Below are 22,717 nucleotides of genomic sequence, written 5' to 3'. Positions count from 1 at the left end.
GTCAAATGTAGAGGGAGAGGGACACGGCCAGTAGGCAAGCAGCCGGCGAATCAAATGCCACGCCCCCGCGCGAGCGCGCGCGCTGCCACATCTTTAAATATACACACCAGCACACACCACGTTCGAAGGCCAAGCTCCAGTACCGCTCGATCGTAGCGGCCAACCCGCACATTGTTCCTTCGCTTGTTTTGCTTCGAACCGCCGGCTGGCATGGGAGCGGATCCAGAGCTTGCCGACGTCGCCGCCGTCGTCCTCGTGCCGTTCCCGGCGCAGGGCCACGTCACGCCGATGCTCCACCTGGCGCGCGCCCTCGCCGCGCGCGGCGTCGCGTGCACCGTGGCCGTGCCCGACTTCGTCCACCGCCGCATGGGAAGCTGTGCCGACGTGGCCGCCGCCGGCGTGGGGCTTGCGTCGATTCCCAGCGGCATCTTTGACGACGGCGGCGAGCCCCCGGGCTTCGCCAGCATCGCGCACGCGATGGAGCACCACATGCCGGCGCACCTGGAGCGGATGCTGACGCGGGGGCACGCCGCGTGCGTCGTCGTTGACGTCCTCGCGTCGTGGGCCATCCCGGTCGCTTCCCGGTGCGGCGTGCCAGCCGTGGGGTTCTGGCCGGCGATGCTGGCGAGTTTCCGCGTCGTGGCTGCCATCCCGGAGCTTCTTCGACGGCGGTTCATCTCAGATTCCGGTATGCATCCAGGTCCCCCTTTTCTTGTTTCAACTTCCAAATATATAACGGCCGTTATTTTCGGAAGATCGGGTCAAGCTACGCCCGGCAGCGTCACTGGCACTCACATGGCTCTGTATATGAGATCCAAATCCAATCCTATACAACGGTCCTATATCTGTACAACGGAAGGAAGGACCATATATCCACTAGTGGAAAACAGGGCTTCCGTGGGAGCCTTTTGTCGCGGGCGCGCCTGCACCCGCGACAAATGGCCTGGCCACGTCGCCCCGAAACCATGTGGAGCGCGCGGAGGCTTTTGTCGCGGCCTTTGTCGCGGGCCGTATTACGACCCGCGACAAAAGGGTTAGGAGCGACGTGGCCACCCTTTTGTCGCGGGTCGTAATACGGCCCGCGACAAAATGTCCCCCCTATATATATAGAAGCAGCCAGCCACCCCCCCCACCTCATTTTTTCCTTGGTGGTGAAGGTGGAGGTGTATGCTAGCTCATTTTTTCTACATGTGCACAAGAGGTGTTTGATGGAATGCTTGTGAGAGGGATGCCACTTGGTTTTATTTGATAAGATTTCTCCTTTTTTTGATCCTAAAAGGTTAGCAACTATTTTCTCGACTATATATATATGCATAGTCCGTACAATACTAATTTTAGCAAGGTGATTGCATCTGATACATATATAATTGTACTTATGATGCGGATGAGTCATCCATGGATGTACGGTAACCGATGTGCCCCCGCTTTCGGAGAGGGCGTGAATTCTTTCCTCGCTTGTGGCCGAGGCCAACAAGTCGAAGCAAGGTTTTATGTGCTGTCCATGTCTAAAATGTAAGAACGAGAAGGATTACTCTTGCTCAAGAGACATTAAGAGCCACCTGCTTCGGTTTGGATTCATGTCCAGCTATAATGTTTGGACCAAGCACGGAGAAGAAGGGGTTATGATGGAAGACGGCGATGAGGAAGAAGATAATGATGACCAGTACCGATCTATGTTCTCTGAATGCTTTGATACCGCAATGGACGACAATGAAGAAGAAGGAGGTGAAGAACAGGCATCAGATGATCGTGTTGATGATGATCTTCGTCGGGCCATTTCGATGCAAGAAGAGATCGTGGCACGGATAAGGAGAGGTTGCGGTTCGACAAGATGTTAGAGGACCACCACAAATTGTTGTACCCAGGTTGTGAAGATGGGCATAGAAAGCTGGGTAGCATATTGGAATTGCTGAAATGGAAGGCGGAGGTCGGTGTGACTGACTCGGGATTTGAGAAATTGATGATAATATTAAAGAAGCTGTTTCCAAGAAATAATAAATTGCCCGTCAGTACATATGAAGCAAAGAAGCTTGTCTGCCCTCTAGGATTAGATGTGCAGAAGATACATGCATGCATTAATGACTGTATCCTCTACCGCGGTGAGAAGTACGAGAATTTGAATAAATGCCCGATATGTGGTGCATTGCGGTATAAGATCGGAAAAGATGACCCCGGTGATGTTGAGGGCGAGCCACCCGGGAAGAGGGTTCCTGCGAAGGTGATGTGGTATGCTCCAATAATACCACGGTTGAAACGTTTGTTCAGAAACAAAGAGCATGCCAAGTTGTTGCGATGGCACATGGAAGAACGTAAGAAAGACGCGATGTTGAGGCACCCCGCTGATGGTCGGCGAGTGGAGAAACATCGGGAGAGAGTTTCCGGATTTTGCGAGGTGAGGCAAGGAACTTATACTTTGGTCTAAGTACAGATGGCATGAATCCTTTTGGGTAGCAGAGCTGCAGTCACAGCACCTGGCTCGTGACTCTATGTATCTACAACCTTCCTCCTTGGTTGTGCATGAAGCGGAAGTTCATTATGATGCCAGTGCTTATCCAAGGCCCAAAGCAACCGGGCAACGACATTGATGTGTACCTAAGACCATTAGTCGATGAACTTTTGGAGTTGTGGGCCAAACCAGGTGTACGTGTGTGGGATGAGCACACGGAGCAAGAATTTGACCTACGAGCGTTGCTATTCGTAACCATCAATGATTGGCCTGCTCTCGGTAACATTTCGGGACGGACGAACAAAGGATACAATGCATGCACACACTTGTTTAGATGAGACCGAAAGTAAATATTTGGGAAAAAGCGAGAAAAGTTGTGTACCCGTTCAATCGTCGTTTCCTTCCGCGCAAGCATCCCTTAAGGAAAAAAGGCAAGCATTTCGATGGCGAGGCGGACCGCCGTCCGAAGCCTGTCCCCGTAGTGGTGCTGATATATTTGACATGGTCAAGGATTTAAATGTTATCTTTGGAAAGGGTCCAGGCGAGTCGACCTGTTCCGAAAGACGATGACGGACACGCGCCCATGTGGAAGAAGAAATCTATTTTCCGGGAGCTAGAATATTGGAAAGTCCCGGAAGTCCGCTCGCAATCGATGTGATGCACCCGACCAAGAATCTTTGTGTGAATATTCTAGGTTTTCCGGGCGTGTATGGAAAGACAAAAGATACAACGAAGCACGGGAGGACCGGGAACTTCATAAAGGACGAAACGGCAATCATCCAGGGCAGTTTGTAGGGCCTGCCAGCTATGCTCTTACCAAACAAGAGAAGGAGATCTTTTTTGAAGCCCTATTCAGTATCAAGGTTCCGTCTGGTTTCTCGTCGAATATAAAGGGGATAGTAAATATGAAGGAGAAAAAATTCCAGAACCTGAAGTCCCATGACTGTCACGTGCTTATGACACAATTGCTTCCGATTGCATTGAGGGGACTTCTACCGAGAAAATGTTCGACTAGCCATTGTGAAGATATGTGCATTCCCGAACGCAATTTCTCGGAAGGTAATGGATCCGAAACTTTGTCGGGATTACGGGAAGATGTGGTCCAATGTCTTGTCAGCTTCGAGTTGTTGTTCCCACCATCCTTCTTCAATATTATGACGCACCTCCTCGTTCACCTAGTTGAATAGATTAGAATTCTCGGTCCTGTATTTCTACACAATATGTTCCCCTTCGAGAGGTTCATGGGAGTCTTAAAGAAATATGTTCATAACCGAGCTAGGCCGGAAGGAAGTATCTCAAAGGGCTACGGAACTGAGGAGGTCATTGAGTTTTGTGTTGACTTTCTTCCTGACCTTAAGCCGATTGGTGTTCCTGAATCTCGGTATGAGGGGAGGCTGACTGGAAAAGGCACGCTAGGAAGGAAAGCAACGGTGTCTCCGTCCAAAGGTCATCCCACCGAGGGTCGTTTTCGGTCCAAGTTGTATTCGAGTTCTCGAGCTCGAAGGCGGCGACGGCCCGACGGTGGCGCCTGTTGGACCTGCGTTGTGCCCTAAGGTTAGCAAAGAACGCGTCGGGGGACCGCGCCCTCCACCGGCGCATCAACCGCTCGTCGCGCTCGGCGATGGCGATCCTGCGCTGCACCGGCGATGCCGGCGACGGTCCTCGTCGGTGACGAGGCACGGCGGTGGCGCGAGGAACTCCGCCTCCTCTAGCGATTCAACATCCGGGAAGTTCATGTCGTGCCCCGGCCGCCGAAAGCGCCACGCCGCCGCGTCGTAAGCGCGCGCCGCCTCCTCCGGCGTGTTGTACGTGCCGAGGGTGAGGCGGAAGCCACCGGCGCGTATCTCGGCGGTGAACCTACCGCTCGGATGCACTCGAACGCCACGGAAACCGGACGCCCTCGATGACATGGAGGCATCCCGGAGATGAATGAGCGGAGGCGGTGGCGACGTGTGGTTGCGCCCGCACTCGTCGCTCTATATAGCGCACGCGGGGCATGGCACGTGTCAGCGGTGGCTACACGTCGCACGCCGGCGTCGGCGGGGTGAGGCACGTGCCAGCGGTGGCTACACGTCGCACGCCGGCGTCGGCGGGGCGAGGCACGTGTCAGCGGTGGCTACACGTCGCACGCCGGCGTCGGCGGGGCGAGGCACGTGGAAGAGGTGGCGACACGTGGCACGGGGACGCGACACGAGTGGATATGATGCGAGATGCAAATAGTTATATGGATATCATATTCATGTTCATTGGATTTTTCTGATCAATTTTCATATATAAAACTTTTCTTTTTGAGTTACCATTTAAAAGTTATTGAAATAATAGTTTTTATTAAAAAAAAAGAAAAACAAAAAACAGAAAAAAACAGAAAAACAAAAACTGTTGCAGGCCTGATCCGCTTGAAGCGCATCCAACGGCTCCAGGCCGTTTGAATCCAACGGCCTGGAGCCGTTGGATGCGCTTCACGCGGATCGGCCGCCTCCCCCTCCCACCCCCTTTTGTCGCGGGTCGAGCCACGGCCCGCGATAAAGGACCCCCTTTGTCGCGGGTGGTGGCACGACCCGCGATAAAAGGGGGCCTTTATCACGGGTCGTGCCACCACCCGCGACAAAAGGGGTTAGGTATAAATACCTAACCCCGCGGGCGGAGCCCCCACCCGCGACACACGGAGGCCAACACTTAGCGAAAATCACGCCGCCAGGCTGCCGGATTTTGCCGTGCCGCCATCGCCGCCGTCGATCTGCCGCGCCGTCGCCGCCGTCGATCTCCTCTGCCGCGCCGTCGCCGCCGTAGGCCTCCTCGAGCTCCTCCGCGAGAGCTCCTCTGCGCGCCGCCGCCGCGCGCCGGCCGCCTCCTCGCGACCTCCCCGCCGCCGCGCCGCCGCCGCGCGCCGGCCGCCTCCTCGCGACCTCCCCTGCCGCCGCGCCACCGCCTCCTCGCGACCTCCTCTGCTGCCGCGTCGCGCGCCTCGACAGGTAGCCACCGGCGCGCGGCAGTACCGGCGGCCGCGCGCGCCGTCGCCCCCTTTTTTTTATTTCTTAGTTTTCTTGTTAATTAGTTTTTTATGTATTTAATTGGTTAGTTTTTAAGTTAGTTAGTAATTTAGTTAGTTAATAATTTAGTTTAAGTATTAAGTTAGTTAATTAGTTTTCTTGTTAATTAGTTTTTATGTATTTAATTGGTTAGTTTTTAAGTTAGTTAGTAATTTAGTTAGTTAATAATTTAGTTTTTAAGTTAGTTAGTAATTTAGTAATTCACGCGTATATGTCAACAATCCATGTGTGTACGCCAAGTTCCGCGCGAAACCAACATTTTTTGTGTCATGTGTAAAAATGACAAGCAAATGTCTTGTGAAACGACTTTGCAAACACATAGAACATCAAGATGTATCTGTGACATTTTGTTGTAACCGCCGCCGACACACCCCTCTCGCAAACACCCGCCGACACACCCCTCTCGCAAACACACCGCTCTCGCAAACACCCGCCGAGACCCCTCTCGCAAACAACGCGATGTCGACTCCCTCCCCCTCGCAAAAACCCGTCGCCGACACCCTCCCCCTCTCGCAAACACGCGCCCTCTCCCTCTCGCAAACACGCGCCGACACCCCTCTCCCTCTCGCAAACACGCGCCGCCGACACCCTCTCCCTCTCGCAAACACGCGCCGACACCCCTCTCCCTCTCGCAAACACGCGCCGCCGAGACCCTCTCCCTCTCGCAAACACGCGTCGCCGACACCCCTCTCCCTCTCGCAAACACGTGTCGCCGATTAGGGTTAGGGTTTGGTTTGTGTTTGATTAGGGTTAGGGTTTGGTTTGTGTTTGAACATTTACTTATCGATTTAATTCTTTTGCGAAACAATGGATCAATTCGAACGGGACTTGGAACAGGAAGACATATTCGCGGACATAATCCGCGATGGTACAGAAGCCGACCGAGCCGACTCCGGTGATGGAGAAGACCGCGGCTCCGGTGATGGAGAACCCGACGGCTCCGGTCATGGAGAACCCGACGGCTCCGGTGATGGAGAAGCCGACGGCTCCGGTGACGGAGAAGCCGACGGCTCCGGTGACGAGGTATTAATGGATTTCTATATGTACATATGTATTGAGGCATTAGTATAGAGGCATTAATGCAATTCTATATGTATTCTCTTAGGCCTCCGAAGATAAGATAGAGAAACGAGGCCCGGCAAAGAAGTTGACCAAGAAAGACCACTTCACAATTGAAGTTATATCACCGGAAGGCCAACCGGTGGTACCCGAGAATGTCGGAGTGAAGTTCAAAAATCAGTGCGGAGTTGTGGTTAGAGATCGTGTCCCGATCACTCGTCGGAGAATGGAACAAGACGAAGAATGTGTCCGAAAATCAGGTTGCCGATAGGTACAAGGACACACTTTTCACAGACCTCATGGCACATTTCACTTTGCCAGATTTGGGATCGGAGTCTGAGAATGCTAAGCAGCGGGCGCTAGTGAAGAAATGGGCTCTTAAGAAGATGGGGGAACTTTTCCGGGCGTATAAGAACCGGTTATGGAAAAATTATAAGAAAGACAAGAAGCCTCCATTATTCGAGAACTACCTAGCGAAGCAGGAGCATAACCGGGAAGAATTTGTGAGGTACAAAGAATCAGAGGAGGCTGTGAACCTGTCAGCGAAAAACAAGAAGAATGCAAGCGAGAAGAAATATCACCATCATACGGGGCGAGGGGGCTACGGAAGAGCCATGCCTAAGTGGGATGCACAAGAGGCTGAGATGGAGCTGAACGGGATCACTCCGGAACCCACGCGAGAAGGATGGGACACAAGGGCTCGAAATTGGTTCCTCGCGCATGGCTGTGAGTATGACATGAAGACGGGGAACATTGTTGAAAGTGACACCAGGGTTAGGGTACCCGAGGCAAAAATGGATTGAAGTGACGACAGATATAAAGGCGGGGAAACTAAAGTTTGCTCCCGATAGAGAGAAAGACTTGCCGACGCTTGTCCTCGGTAATCCCGAGAAGGGAGGACGAACAAGAGGCTTCGGCCCTAGTGTTCCGTGGTCGCTTGGGTTTCCGGCCGACGCGGAGACTTATAGAAGCCGAGCGAGAGCTAAACAACGCCAGCTGGAGGTGCGGAATGACCGGATGGCCGAGTTCCAACGCCGACTTGACCAGCAGCAGCGGGAGCTTCAGCAGCGAGCAGCGGGAGATAAATGAACTAAAAGGACAGCGCCCGCCGGATAATACCGCTGAAATATCTCAGCGACGAGACAGCGAGCATGGCCGACTCGGAGGCCCCTCCTACACGGATGATGATAGATGCCGGTCCCGGCGACCCCTTGGATGGAATCAAGGAGCAAACACCTTGTGATCTCCATGAGGTGTTCAGGAAGGTTTCGTTAAGGTGGCGGTCGGCTATGTCTTACCGGCATTTGGACCTCAAGGTGAGCCGGCAACATGGCATGGCAATCCGATTCCAGCTGGCTATGCTCGTGTCGGGGTGGATTCAGTTGTCCCGTCGTGGGAGACATTGGAGCTCGATATCCCTGGAGGTGATGGGGGGCTTACACTCAGAGAGGTGCTGGGAGAAATCATTCTCTGGGAAAAGAAGAACATCAGGCTGCCAGGCTGGGTAGCACCTAGTACCAGTCGTCCCAACAGGTCACCATCACCTCCTCCAGGTGATCGCAGGCCACCATCACCTCCTCCTACTGATCACATGTCGCCACCATCACCCCGTGGGTACGACGTCGACCACGACATCGGTAGTCCATCTCCATCTCCAGCGCCGCCGCCTCCGCCCAAAAAGACTCGGAATGCACCCAGCCGGAAGCGTTTCAAGAGTCCTGTCCCCAAGAAGTCGCCCCTCCCAAAAGTACCAAAGGTTCCTCCCCCCCGTCCTTACGATCGTACCCCGGAGGAAAATGATGCCATTGTTAAGAAATACAATTATGATTTTTTTCATAAGCCAAAACCTCCAGCGCCAGAGCCATACACAGAGAAGCAAATAGAATATGCTACTAGTTTTCTGAACACACCATCGCAGTATGACTTACACGAGAAGAAGGATGACTATACACGCACTCTTGCGAAGGTAATTGACCAGAAGACGGATGAAAAGGCTAAGGAGAAGGACATTGCTGGCACGAGCAAATCATCAGCTAGAAGTGCAGATGAGAAAAGGTCAAGTTCAACAAGTGCACCCCTCAAGGCCAAGCAAACGACAAAAGGCAAAAAGAGAAAGGAAGTTCCCCTCCTCGGTGCTCAGCCCAAACAATCGATCCCAGCACTCAAAGTGCTTAATGTTCCCAAGCTGTACCAGGAACATCATGGTGGTATCGATATGGAAGAAGCTGCAAGGCTAGCGGCTGCTTGTTCAGTTACCCTGGAGGAATTGCTGTCTGCATCAGATGCTGCAATACCCACTGCTGATATAGCTCCTAAATTTGTCTACGGGGCCGACTTGGTCAGCAGAGAGCAGCTGCATAAACTGCCAACACATATGCGGAATTTGCATCAGTGGTACCTTGATGCATGCAAGGAGAAGAAAATGTACATCGTGGCGAGTATACCATGGGAATATTACTACCGAAAGGAGGAGATCCATATTGAGATGAATGAACTCTGCGGTTATTCAATCTAGAAGCCCTCGACAAATCTCTCATGAGTTGCTATTGCTTGTAAGTTGTTAACTACATATAAGTTCATTTTCATTCAGTTCATGTTCGTTTTCATTGCATATATATACTCATTATATCTTATGGGTTCTCTTATGCAGACTGAAGATCAGTGAATGCAAAAGTAATAATATTATCAATGTTGGGTTTGTTGACCCAGATAAAATACATGTTGAAACGGTGAAGCATAAACGCGAAGAAACGGGGGAAACCTACTAAGGTTTTTGGGGCAGCAATATTTCTGTGATTCAATATTGTTTCCTTACAACTACGAGTGAGAGTCTTAATGATCTTTTATGCACATTCAATTTTTCTTACTCGATGTTAAGTGTAATTCCTGACGTATATGCATAACATGTGCAGCTTCCACTGGATTCTACTAGACATTCAACCTGATAAGGGAATAGTTGAAGTAAAAGACCCACTGAGTAGAGGCCTGGCCGGGTTCCAGGACTTGCAGAAGTTGCTCCAAGTGTAATTTCCTTCATCGCCATGCTTTATCTTTCGTGAGATATCAATTAATTATCCACTCATTCAATCATTCTTTTGCCTGGCAGGGCTTGGCAAGCTTTGAAGAATGTTCATAAGGACATTACCTTTGCAAACAAGCTAACATTTACTCCTGTAGAGTGCCCCCAGCAGCCACAAGGGACGAATCTATGTGGATACTACGTTTGCGAGTCCATTCGCATGTTAACCACTGAGAAGCAGAACAATAATAAATTCGGCGTAAGCAATAACATTCACAACTTTATTTATTATCATCAATATTTCGTTATCAAGACTGATATAGTCATACTCATCTCATTTTCGTATATAGGTCGACTTCATGCGGGACAGACTCCAACCAAAGGAACACGCACTAGGAATCGCGGAGGAACTGGCGGGACTTTTGGTTAGAGAAGTAATAAACAACAAAGGCTTGTTTAGTCCAAATAGTTGTTCTACCTCCAAATAGACGGTCGTTAGTACCGTTTGTCGATCGTGAGCTCCATGTATATATGTAGGGAACCTACGAATATGTGTAAGGGGAATCGACTTCTGCTTCCAATATTTGTTTGATCGATCTATATATATATATAATAAATGAATGTGTACAACTTCTAGTAGTGTACAAATATATGCAACTTTTATTTTCGGACGAAAAAAATGAAATAACAGGCGGTCGGTGGCGGGGGGGAGGGGTGCTGCACCCCTCAAACCCTAAAGCAGAAGCGTTGTGCGCGCGCCACGTAGAGGGCCTTTTGTCGCGGGTGGTAATACCGCCCGCGACAAAAGGGCCTGTGCCCTGCGCGCCGGGCGGCTGCCACGTGGTGGACCTTATGTCGCGGGTCGTAAGTGACCCGGGATAAAAGGCCTCCCTTTTATCGCGCCTTGCTTGTCGCGGCTGGCCGCCCGCGACAAAAGGCCCTAACCACCCGGATCAAAAGGCCTGTTTTCCACTAGTGTATCTTACTATCTCGCAAGAGAAAAATTATATACGTACTACTAATTACTACGTACTCAATAGACGTACGTACTGCCCTTACTATATAGTGATATGTATGTACTATCCTTACTTACTTTTGTAATATCCATAGTCATACATGCATTTTATTGTATCCTTAATAATATGTTTGAGGTACCTGCTAGTACCCTAGAGCTGAACTGCTCGCTGTGCGTCTTTCTTTATGTTACGCACTGCTAGGTTCCAATTGTAGCTTAGCTTGAGCTCTGGCATCTTTCTCACGGATAAAATAAGACTTGCAAGGGGAGATTGGAACGTGCATGCTTAAATCCTGTCACTATTACAATTGGCGCCATTCTGCAAGGGCACAGAAACACACCTGAATTTAGCATGTCTTGTTGTGTGGCGTGGGTAGTTCTTTTTGCCCCGGCGCCCGCCCCAATCAGTTACACATCTAGACGTGCTTTTTTTTTTACTTCAAGCTCTTTTGATTCGTAGGAATTATGTAGAAATTGTTTAGGATTTAGATCCTATGTGATTTTTTTTCTGTACTAGTTGTTTGATTTATAGGAACATAAGCTATAGAAAATAATTTTATAAAAATCTTGTCCTGCAAATCTTATAGTAAAACATGATGTCTTATCTTATGAAATATTTCTTTGATACAATCAAAGAGAACTCATCTTTCTATAGGATTCAACTAGGCATGACATAGTAATCCTATATTTTTCTATTCCTATATTTTTTCTATCCTACGAATCAACAGATCCCTTCAAATTTAGATCATTTGTAGCGCAGACCCGCTGTTTTGCATGCCTAGTCTGGTCCTGCACGAGCAGCAAAGTTCACTTTAGCCTCAGCTCATCACAGCCTAATACTTTAGTTGAATGTGACCTTTGTTATTTTAGATTGACCTAAGTTAATTTCCTATGGCATCTCATTCACACAATTTCTTTTTTTCCTATGGCAGCTTCCACTGGTTGGATAGCTAGTGCGCGCCTGCTCAAGAATTAAGTTTCCACCATTTTATTTGATTTAGTCTTTACTAGACAATTATTGCCTTTATTGGTATACAGGCATTCCCATTTTGACAGATGGGTTTGACAAAGATCAAGAAAACGCAGACCTGCGGACCGCCAACAACCTGCGCATATTACCCGAAGAATTGCAACTTGGCACCAAAGAGCTGCTGCCATGGCTCGTCGGCTGTACAGCATCGCAAGAAAAAAGATTTGCCTTCTGGCTCCAGATCTTACAGCGCACGAGGAGCCTCCGCTGCCTCCTCGTCAACTCCTTCCCCAGCGAAGCCGCCGAGGAAGACTCCACTAGTGGAGAAGAGGCCTTTGGACCCAAGCAAATGACCCACTGCTGAACCAAACCGGGTCCAATGCCCCCATTGGACCCGGTTCGTTTCTGCCCAGGACGACCCCACCCGCTGGCGCCTGTCCTGTAGCGGCCTTTGGACCCGGTTTGTCATACAAACCGGGACCAAAGGGTCCACCCGCAGGGCGCGGCAGGCCGTGTCAGCCTGGGGAACCCTTTAGTCCCGGTTTGTATGACAAACCGGGTCCAAAGGCCCCCCTCTGGCTATATAACCTTGCCCTTGCCCAAGTGTGAGCCACACTTAGCCATTTTTTCACTATCTTCACAAGAGGGTGTATTGCTCTCCTCTCTTCTTCACATGCACAAGAGGTGTTTGATGAAATGCTTAAGAGGATTTGCCACTTGAGTTTACACAAATCAAGCCACACTTAACTTGCTTTTTTCTTCTTCATCGAGGTTAACAACTTTATCCTTTTCATCCGCAATTGATAAAATGCATGTGTATATATACATCGTGATGTTCCGTAATGGTTTTGATCAGCTTAATTATATCATGCGGATGAATCGGCAATGGATGTACATTGACCGACGGTTTGACGAGTTCATCTGCGGGCCTGGATAATTTTATGGCCGTGGCGGAGGCAAACAAACATGGTGGCTTCATGTATTGTCCATGTGTGGACTGCAAGAATACCGTAAATTACGCTCGCTCGAGTCTCATTCACAGCCACCTTCTGCGATCCGGTTTCATGCCCGAGTTACTATTGTTGGACCAAGCACGGAGAAAGAGGGGTTATGATGGAAGACAATGACGAAGAGGAAGAGGATGATGACGGTTATCCCAATTTCCCGAATACGATGATACTGCAGAAGGCAATGAAGACAATGAAGTAGAAGATCAAGAGGCACCGAGATGAGCCTGTCGATGATGATCTTGGCCGGGCCATTGCTGATGCAAGGAGAGAATGTGAAACTGAAAAGGAAAGGTTGGCCTTCGACAAGATGATAGAAGATCACAACAAATTGTTATACCCAACTTGCGAAGATGGCCATAAAAAGCTAGGCAGCACACTGGAATTGTTGCAATGGAAGGCAGAGAGTTCCCAAACTTTGCACAGGATGCAAGGAACTTACGGTTTGGTCTCAGTACAGATGGCATGAATCCTTTTGGAGAGCAGAGCTGCAGCCATAGCACCTGGCCTGTGACTCTTTGTATATATAACCTTCCTCCTTGGTTGTGCATGAAGCGGAAGTTCATTATGATGCCGGTGCTCATACAAGGCCCGAAGCAACCCGGGAACGACATTGATGTGTACCTGAAGCCATTAGTCGAAGAACTTCTACAGCTGTGGTCCCTAGCAGGTGTACGTGTGTGGGACGAGCACAAGCAGGAGGAATTTGACCTAAGAGCGATGCTTTTCGTAACCATCAATGACTGGCCTGCTCTTGGTAACATTTCAGGACAGTCAAACAAGGGATACAATGCATGCACACACTGTTTACATGAGCTCGAAGGTGATTATTTGGAAAAAAGTCAGAAGGTCGTGTACCTGGGGCATCGTCGATTTCTTAGGCTTACCCATCCCGTAAGAAAGAAAGGCAAGCATTACAACGGTGAGGCTGATCACCGGAGGAAGCCTCCCCATCGTGATGGTGTTGATATATTTGGTATGGTCAAGGATCTAGATGTAATATTTGGAAAGGGTCCTGGCGGACGGTCCGTTCCGAATGACGATGCCGGACACGCGCCCATGTGGAAGAAGAAATCTATATTTTGGGATCTACCCTATTGGGAAGTCTTAGAGGTCCGCTCTTCAATCGATGTGATGCACGTGACGAAGAATCTTTGCGTGAACCTGCTAGGCTTTACGGGTGTGTACGGGAAGACAAAAGATACACCGAAGCACGGGAGGACCAGCAACGTTGGAAAGACCCCAAAAAGCTGCATGAGAGAGTTAAAGGACGTCATTTATCCAGCTACGCTCTTACAAAAGCGAGAGAAGGAAATATTTTTTGAATGTCTTAGCGAGTATCAAGGTCCCGTCCGGCTTCTCCTCCAATATAAAGGGAATAATAAATATGGAGAAGAAAACATTCCAGAACTTGAAGTCTCATGACTGTCACGTGATAATGACACAGTTGCTTCCGATTGCATTGAGGGGGCTTCTACCGGAAAATGTTCGACTGCCCATTGTGAAGCTATGTGCATTCCTCAATGCAATTTCTCAGAAGGTAATAAATCCAGAAATTCTACCGAGGTTGCGGAATGATGTGGTCCAATGTCTCGTTAGTTTTGAGCTGGTGTTCCCACCATCCTTCTTCAATATTATGACACATCTCCTCGTTCACCTGGTCGATGAGATTTCCATTCTCGGTCCTGTGTTTCTACACAATATGTTCCCCTTCGAGAGGTTCATGGGAGTCTTGAAGAAATATGTTCATAACCGTGTTAGGCCAGAAGGAAGCATCTCCAAGGGCTATGGAACAGAGGAGGTTATTGAATTCTGTGTTGACTTTATTCCTGACCTTAAGCCGATTGGTGTTCCTGAATCGCGGCATGAAGGGAGACTAAGTGGAAAAGGCACGCTAGGAAGGAAATCAATGATATGTAGGGACGGGATTTCTTTGACTCAAGCACACTACACAGTCCTACAAAGTTCCACCTTGGTGGCTCCGTATATCGGTGACCACAAGAACTTTCTACGCTCCCGGAACCCGGGCGGTCGAACGATTGGATTAGACGTGAACACATGTCGACTTTCGGCGGTTGGTTGCAAAAACATCTCCTGAATAACAAACATATTGAAGATCAGTTGTACTTGCTGGCCCGGACACCATCTTCGATCGTAGTGACTTTCCAAGGGTACGAGATAAATGGGAATACATTTTACACGATCGCCCAAGATAAAAAGAGCACCAACCAAAACAGTGGTGTCCGCTTTGATGCAATAATGAATGAAGGCCCAAATGACACATATTATGGTTACATAGAGGATATATGGGAACTTGAGTATGGACCTTCTTTTAAGGTCCCTTTGTTTAGGTGCAAATGGGTCAACAAAACAGGAGGCGGGGTTCAGGTAGACAAGTTGTATGGAATGACAACAGTGGATCTCAACAATCTTGGGTATAGAGATGAACCATTCGTCCTAGCCAAGGATGTGGCCCAGGTTTTCTATGTGAAGGATATGTCTAGCAAACCAAGAAAAAGGAAACATAAGGAAACAAATACATCAAACGATGAGCCAAAGCGCCACATAGTTCTTTTTGGAAAAAGAAACATCGTGGGAGTGGAGGACAAGACAGACATGTCAGAAGATTATAATAAGTTTGATGAAATTCCACCCTTCAGAGTGAACATTGATCCAAGAATCAAGTTAAATGATGAAGATGCTCCATGGTTAAGGCCGAAGAAGATTAAATGATGAAGATGCTCCATGGCACAAATGAGTATCTCAACATGGCAATCAATTTCCCATTTATTTTTGTGTAATCATTTAACTGTATGTAAGATATGAAAAGTGGAGATGTGGTTGGCTTTTTGTACCATATATATATAGGAGATGTAGTCGTTCACGGGTTTGCAAGGGAAAAATTCCGAGGCGCAGTTTCCGAAGATGCCGTAGGGCATGTGCACCAACAACATCTTCGAGAAACTGCGCCACGGGAGATTTCCCAACCCTTTCCCCAACACTATTAGAGGAGATGTAGTCGTTCAGGGGCTTGCAGGAAAAAATTCCGAGGAGCAACTTCCGAAGATGCCGTAAGGCTTGTGCACCAACGACATCTTCGAGAAGTTGCGCCACGGGAGATTTCCCAACCCTTTCCCCAACACTGTTAGAGGAGATGTAGTCGTTCACGGGCTTGCAGGGAAAAAATTCCGAGGCGCAGCTTCCGAAGATGCCGTAGGGCGTGTGCACCAACAACATCTTCGAGAAGCTGCGCCACGGGAGATTTTCCAATCCATGGGAATGAATCTCTGCTTGGCTTGTTGATCTGATTGGCAAGCCGTATCGATGCTCCTTTTATAGGCACAGCACCGCTTCTACTCGACAGGGCGTCGTGCGCTACATGCTTTATCTCATCGAGCAGTGCGTCCACCCATGCGTTCTTATCCTGCCGACATCTTTAGTCCCGGTTGTACCCACCAGCCGGGACTAAAGGTTACCCACACGTCCTTATCCCACCGACAGTTTTGTTAGATGACGAAAAAAGGATCTTTCGTCCCGGTTGTACCCACCAGCCGGGACTAAAGGTTACCCACACGTCTTTATCCCACCGACAGTTTTGTTAGACGACAAAAAAAGGATCTTTCGTCCCGGTTGTACCAACCAGCCGGGACTAAAGGTTACCCACACGTCTTTATCCCACCGACACTTTTGTTAGATATGACAAAAAAATGATCTTTACTCCCGGTTGTACCCACCAGCCGGGACTAAAGGTTACCCACACGTCCTTATCCCACCGACAGCTTTTGGCGCCACTGCGTTCCCGCCTATTTTTCTTCCCGCGCTTTCCACTGCTTCCCGCCTCCGTCCTCCCGCCATTTTTTCACTATATATATGTTGGCTTGGCCTCCATTTACATATCACATCTAGACTCATATCTACAAACCTCATCACCAGGTCACATGGCTTCCATCGTATCTCTAACCCTCCGGGAGGCGGAGGCGCTTTGCGCGTCGAACTACCCCTGCCCGCCGGGCTACCGCGTCCCTACCGGCTGGTTGCTGAGCGTCGGAGGGGTACCGGTCCCTCCTGTCCCTCTAGGTGTGGCGCGCGAGATGGCCATCACGAACCACTACTACTTCGAAAATTAGTTAGTTTGTTAGTGTTAGTGAAAAAGTTAGTGTTAGATAGAAAATTAGTTAGTTTGTTAGTGTTAGTGTTAGTGTTAGTTTGTTAGTCTTAGTGTTAATAGTGTTAGAAAATTAGTTAGTTTGTTAGTGTTAGTGTTAGTGAAAAAGTTAGTGTTAGTGTTAGTGAAAAATTAGTTATATAGTTAGTGTTAGTGTTAGTTAGTAAGTATGTAGTGCCACCGCGCCCCCGGCCCAAAATAAAGTATGTAGTGCCGGCGCCCCCCAAACGGTAGTGCCGGCGCCGACTAAGTAGTGAATTTATTTTTTAATTTATGTTAACGTTGGTACATATATATATGATTTGTTTCCGTAGCTACGATGCCGCGACAGCGACAGCCGGCGGGCCGTGGTCCGACTCTCACCGAGGAGATGGAGCAGATGGGGGAGGTCCGGGACTGGGCTCCGCCGGGGTGGCACTGGGAGGTCTTAGCTTCCGGGTCGCGCACCTTGGTGCGGAATCCGGGTCCCGTTGTCGACCCGGATATTCTTTGGTGGAGGTCTTATGGGCCACGGTCGTTTCAGAGGGAGCCGGCCCCGCCGGAGGAGGTAGCTCAGCGCATTGAAGCGGAGGACCAGCACGTTCGCCGTTACATGTACGCGTTAGACAACATGTATAGGACCGGATGGAGCGTTATGCGGGGATCTCATGTTAGCTATGCTCCCGTTGTTGTTCCGTGGCTTTGGGGGCACACCCAGCGTGGCTCAGGACCCGGTCGGCGCCCTCTAGGACCCGGTCTGCGCGGTTGAGTGTGGTTGTAGTAGTGATTGATATGTATTAGGGTTAAATAAACATGAACCCGATATCTATGTATGCATGTAATCTACAGATATCGCTTTCAGCACTATATTATCGATCCTTAGTTAAGAACTACACATATGTAACTCCATTTTCAGTTTTCTCGCATTATCCTTAATTTGATCATATGATGGTTCCTATGTATAGCTTGCAGGTCGTTGTAGAAAGCATGGAGAGAGATGAAATTCAAGAAAATTTCATGGAGGAACTCATAGCAAACGGTACTCTGGATGATCGCGACGACGACGTTATTCCGGATGATGGCGGTGACGATGTCACCGCAACTTATTTGAATGACTCCGGTGAGGGAGCGGAGAATATTGAGGAAGAAGATCCTAGTGGCGCCGGTGAGGAACAAGATCATCATAATGGCTCCCGAACTGTAGTTATCACCGAGGTATATAAACTAATTAAGCCGCTGTTGATCGACTAGATGCATTAACTAATTAAATTGTACTGACTATGAATTATTTCTTTTTTAGCCCTCCGGATCGAGCACTTCTTCTGTAAAGTCGAGGAAGCGAGGCCCGGCCAAAAAGTTGGATGACGGTGTTAGGCACGACATCACCCACATCGAAAAGGATGGTAAACCGATTGCTCCGGAGAAAGGTGCAAAGGCATTTATAGCTCAATGCGGAGTGCTTGTTAGGGACCACGTCCCGATCACCGTTCGAGAATGGCACAAGCCGAAGGGACTAGTGCTGTCTGCGCAGAGGAAGAAGGTCAAGGTCTTTATATCGATGATGTAGCCAAAAACAGCATTATGGACAAGCTCATGTCACATTTCAACATAGTACCCGAAGAGGGGGTGACGCTGAAAAGGCCAAGATGGAGCAGGCCCTCCGCGAGTTTGGCAAGAAGAAGATGGCCGAACTATTCAAGAGCCACAAGAAAAGATTGCGCCGCCTTATCAAGATAAAGAAGACTCCGGACAATGAGAAGGTAAAAACTCACTGGGAAGAATTCGTGAAGTACAGCACGGAGTCAGAAGAATTTAAGAGAAGGTCGGAAATAAATAAGGCAAATGCTGCGTTGAAGCTATATCACCAAATTCCGGGTCCAGGTGGATACGGGGCTAACCGTCCTAAGTGGCGAGGCAGCTGAGGCGGAACCGACCGAGTAAAGGGATCAGATTAGGGACACACGGTTGGATCGAACGGTGCAAGGAGTGGTTCTACGGGATTGGGGGAACGTTGGATCCAGAAACCGGGAAGTGCATCTATAAGAAAGCTCATCTGAAGGTTCCCATTGATGCCCTGGAAAAAGCACATAGGGACGTGGAGGCGGGGTTGTTCCAGCCCGAAAGAGAGAACGATGAGCTGACACGCGCCCTTGGGAACAAAGAACAGGGCGGACGAACACGAGGCACAGCGAGGCTCCGTTCCGTGGAAGTATGGCTTTCCTGCGGAAAGGAAGAGATTTCCCGATAAAAGCCATGAGAGGAGGAAGGCAAGGGAAACAGACCGCCTGGCTAACTTAGAGGAGGGTATGAGCACCATGCAAGCCCAATTAAGCATGGTAACCCAAGTACTTACATCTCAGATGGCTCGGGGGCAGGCTGTAGATCCTGCACTGCTCAATGCCATCGCCCCGCTGCAATCTCAACCACACCGGAAAAGCAGCGTGGCTTCCTCTCAGCAGGTGGATAATGATGATGATGATGACCAGGTGGTCGAGCCTCCTCGCTACCCCCCCGTGGATGATCTCACTGAGAGCCGTCCTTGTGAGCTGCATGTTAAAGTTTTCAACCTATCCTTCAAGGCGGCGGTCGGCATCCTCTTACCTACAAGGTCTTACCATTGCCGTTCGGTCCAAGACGACTTTGCTCGTTGTGATGGTGGATGAAGTGATGAGCGCTTATGAGGGGTTGGTGCTTGAGCACCCTGCAGGTGAAGATGGGGAAATCAAAGAACTGGGAGAAGCCCGTAGAACCACCGTGCAATGGCGGAAGGAGAACATTGTGTTTCCAGGTGAGAAGCCAACAAGCATGCCACCTCCGCCTCCTCCGCCACCCGAGTCTCCTCCGCGTGATGATTCTCCTGTGCGCGATGATGATTCCCCTATCCATGACCAGTCTGCTCCGCGTGAAAATACTACGCCGCCTCCTCCTCCTCCTCGTCAGGAGACTCCGCCGCCTCCACTTAAGCAAAAGAGGAAGCTGTCCGCGGCACCTCCTACAGCTCCGAAGAGATCATCAACTCCAATGAGGGCACAGACTCCAGAGTTGTAACCACATGAGCAGACCGAAGAGCAAAAGGCGTTTCTTGCGCCGAAGAAGGTGTTTATTCGACCGCGGACGGTGAAGCACTTTGCCGAGACGAGAATGAAGAGACCCGAGCCGAGAGCTGATTATGACCGCTCTCTTGGACAGTCCTCTAGAGCGAGCAAAGAAGCAAAAAAGTCGCCCGGCTTGGACAGCAGGACATTCAGGCCGCACCCCACTTCATCGTGGAGCCATATCATGATCCGGAGACGGCATCGATGATCGAACGGGCGGCTAGAGCTCGGGGAGCATCGGTTGAGTACGAAGATTACTATCCAACGGCTCAAGTGGTAAACACGTATAGATACGGAAAAGATCTCGTCAAACCCGGCGAGCTCGCGCGTCTAGGGACTCAGATGCGAAGGTTGCATGAATGGTACCTGAAAGCCTGTCGAAGAAGTGAAAGCTACCTCACGGTGTATCTTAGAGATGAGCATTACTTCCGGGGGGAAGACGAGATAAACCTTGAGATAGAAGAACTGTTTCAGTTATTCAATCAAGACGCCCTCGACAAAGCTGTTATCAGTTGCTACTGCCTGTAAGTGATTTATTTGTGTAATCAAGTTTGTAGCTCATTCATTTGCACTAACAATTATCCTTTGTGTACGCTATACATTTAATTATGCAGAATGAAGAAGCTGGAATACAAAAGAGGCAAGCTCCTACCGCTGGGGTTCATAGACCCAAACACAGTTCATGAAGTTACGGTTCGACGGTACCCCAAGGACACAGAGGACAACATCGTAATGTTTTTAGAGAAGCAAGCAGACAAAGATGATATATTCTTTCCCTACAACTTCAAGTGAGTGTTATATATAACATACATTATGCTTGTGCACCTTCCACTTTATTCTCGTAATCATTGAGCTATGCTTGTGCAGTTTCCACTTTATTCTCCTAATCATTGATCTTCAACTTGGAGTCGTAAACGTCATGGACTCGAAACGTAAAGAATATGCGGAATGGGCGGACATGGCTGCCATCCTCCAGAGGTAGTTTCAATCAATTTCGTATTGGCATCTTCATCTGCTCTAATTCGAAGATATCATCAACTAATCAATTACTCATTTACTCATAATTTTTTGCCGGGCAGGGCTTGGAAACGGTTCATCAATACTGTTCCGGGTGAATGGAAACCGGAGCTTACATTTAGAGATTACCCTGTAAGTAGTACTATATATATAGCTATGTCCGTGAAACTTTATATATGATATTTACTTTCAATACGATGCTTGATTATTAGTTTGATCGAACTATTTTTTCGTAAAGTGTATGAGGCAGGAACAAGGGAATAACTTATGTGGATACTACGTCTGCACCTTCATGCGTGACATGTCCTGTCCCAAGGGTGGGGACCCCCAAATACACCACACTCGTGTACGATAACAAATTTTCACAATTAATCTTAATTAGTACCATCTATTGTATTGAGTTCCATTCATATATTGATCTCCTTTTTTAAATATAGATGACATGACTGCGGGACACTCTCATAACAGCGGATCAAATAAAAGCAATTCAAGAGGAAATCGCGGGATTCTTTATTACCGAGGTCCTTACCCCAGGTGGAGAGCACTATCGGCGGATCGTGACGGGGGACGAAATCCGTCGAGGACATGTTGTATTGTAAATATGCATGCATTACGTGTACTGTGTTGACTATGTCGTGTACTGTTGACGATGTCTATATATATTCATGACGATTTTTTGTGGTTTCTTGAATGATATATATATGCATTGCTGAAACTCTGCCGCGGCAAGAGAAACAGACTGTTTCTCTGCCGCGGCAGAGAAACGCTGGTACAGCCCAAATCTGTGCCGCGGCAGAGAAATAGCAATTCTCTGCCGCGGCAGAGGAACCTAGGCCCGGTTCGTACCACGAACCGGGACCAAAGGCCTTCCACCGCGAGCTCCCTGGCCGCACCACGTGTCGAGGCCTTTAGGCCCGGTTTATCTTTGAACCGGGACTAAAGGGTACCCCCTTTAGTCCCGCCTAGTTGGTCCCGGTTCGGGAACCGGGTCTAAAGGCCCAAATGGACCGGGCCTATTGCCCCGTTTTCCACTACTGCTCCGACCAGCTCCACGCGTCACAGGGCCTGCAAATCCTCCATGTTGGGCCACTGTCTATACACGGATTACTTGAGAATTCACTGAAGTTGCCAGGAAAGAACCCTAGCATGTGGCAGGCAGATGGATCTTGCATGGACTGGCTGGACCAGCAGCGTCCAGGATCGGTAATCTACGTTTCCTTTGGGAGTTGGGTCGCGCCGATCGGGTCGGACGAGATCAGCGAGCTCGCGCTCGGCCTCGAGGCCACCGGGCGGCCGTTCCTATGGGTTCTGAAAAACGACCCGTCGTGGCGAGCCGGCCTCCCTGTTAAGTACCTGGAGACGGTGACCGGCCGTGGGAAGGTCGTTGCCTGGGCGCCGCAGGGAGGCGTCCTCGCGCACGAGTCCGTCGGGTGCTACCTCACGCACTGCGGCTGGAACTCCACGCTCGAGGCCATACAACATGGGGTGCGTCTCCTTTGCTACCCCGTGTCCGGCGACCAGTTCATCAACTCTGCCTTCATCGTTAAGATGTGGGAGACAGGGATAAGGTTGTGGAGCACTAGACGATGCGATGTGAAAGACGGCATCGAGAGAATCGTGGAAGGAGATGATGGAAGACGATTGCAGCAGAAGATTAATGGGTTGAGGGAAAGGGTTATGGCGGGTGAGGCAAGGTTTGTAGCGAAGAGAAACCTCGAGGCCTTTGTGGACGGAATTAAGAGAGATGATCTTCCGTTTGAGCAACTAGCCGCCAAGGTTTATGCTCCTCCCTCCCAAATTGTAGTGCCGGCTTGACTTTTTCTGATCAACAATGTACATCTTTAATTGTGATTTTCAATTATAGCATGTATATGTGTATGTGTACAAAAGTAAAG

General features: G+C 49.3%; 1 protein-coding gene across 1 annotated transcript; it reads left to right on the top strand.

Moving 5' to 3' along the window:
- Nucleotides 1–210: 210 nt before the first annotated feature.
- Nucleotides 211–22,717, top strand: LOC124685806 (UDP-glycosyltransferase 82A1-like). Its single transcript, XM_047219840.1, has 3 exons — nucleotides 211–688; nucleotides 11,628–11,864; nucleotides 21,853–22,717. The coding sequence occupies exons 1-3, from the start codon at nucleotides 211–213 to the stop codon at nucleotides 22,635–22,637; spliced, it is 1,500 nt and encodes a 499-aa protein (XP_047075796.1). The 3' UTR covers nucleotides 22,638–22,717.

This window comes from Lolium rigidum, chromosome 2 (genome assembly GCF_022539505.1).
Source record: "Lolium rigidum isolate FL_2022 chromosome 2, APGP_CSIRO_Lrig_0.1, whole genome shotgun sequence".
Lineage (NCBI taxonomy): Eukaryota > Viridiplantae > Streptophyta > Magnoliopsida > Poales > Poaceae > Lolium > Lolium rigidum.
Note: the sequence above shows the minus strand (reverse complement) of the source record. Positions and strands in the feature narration are given on the sequence as shown.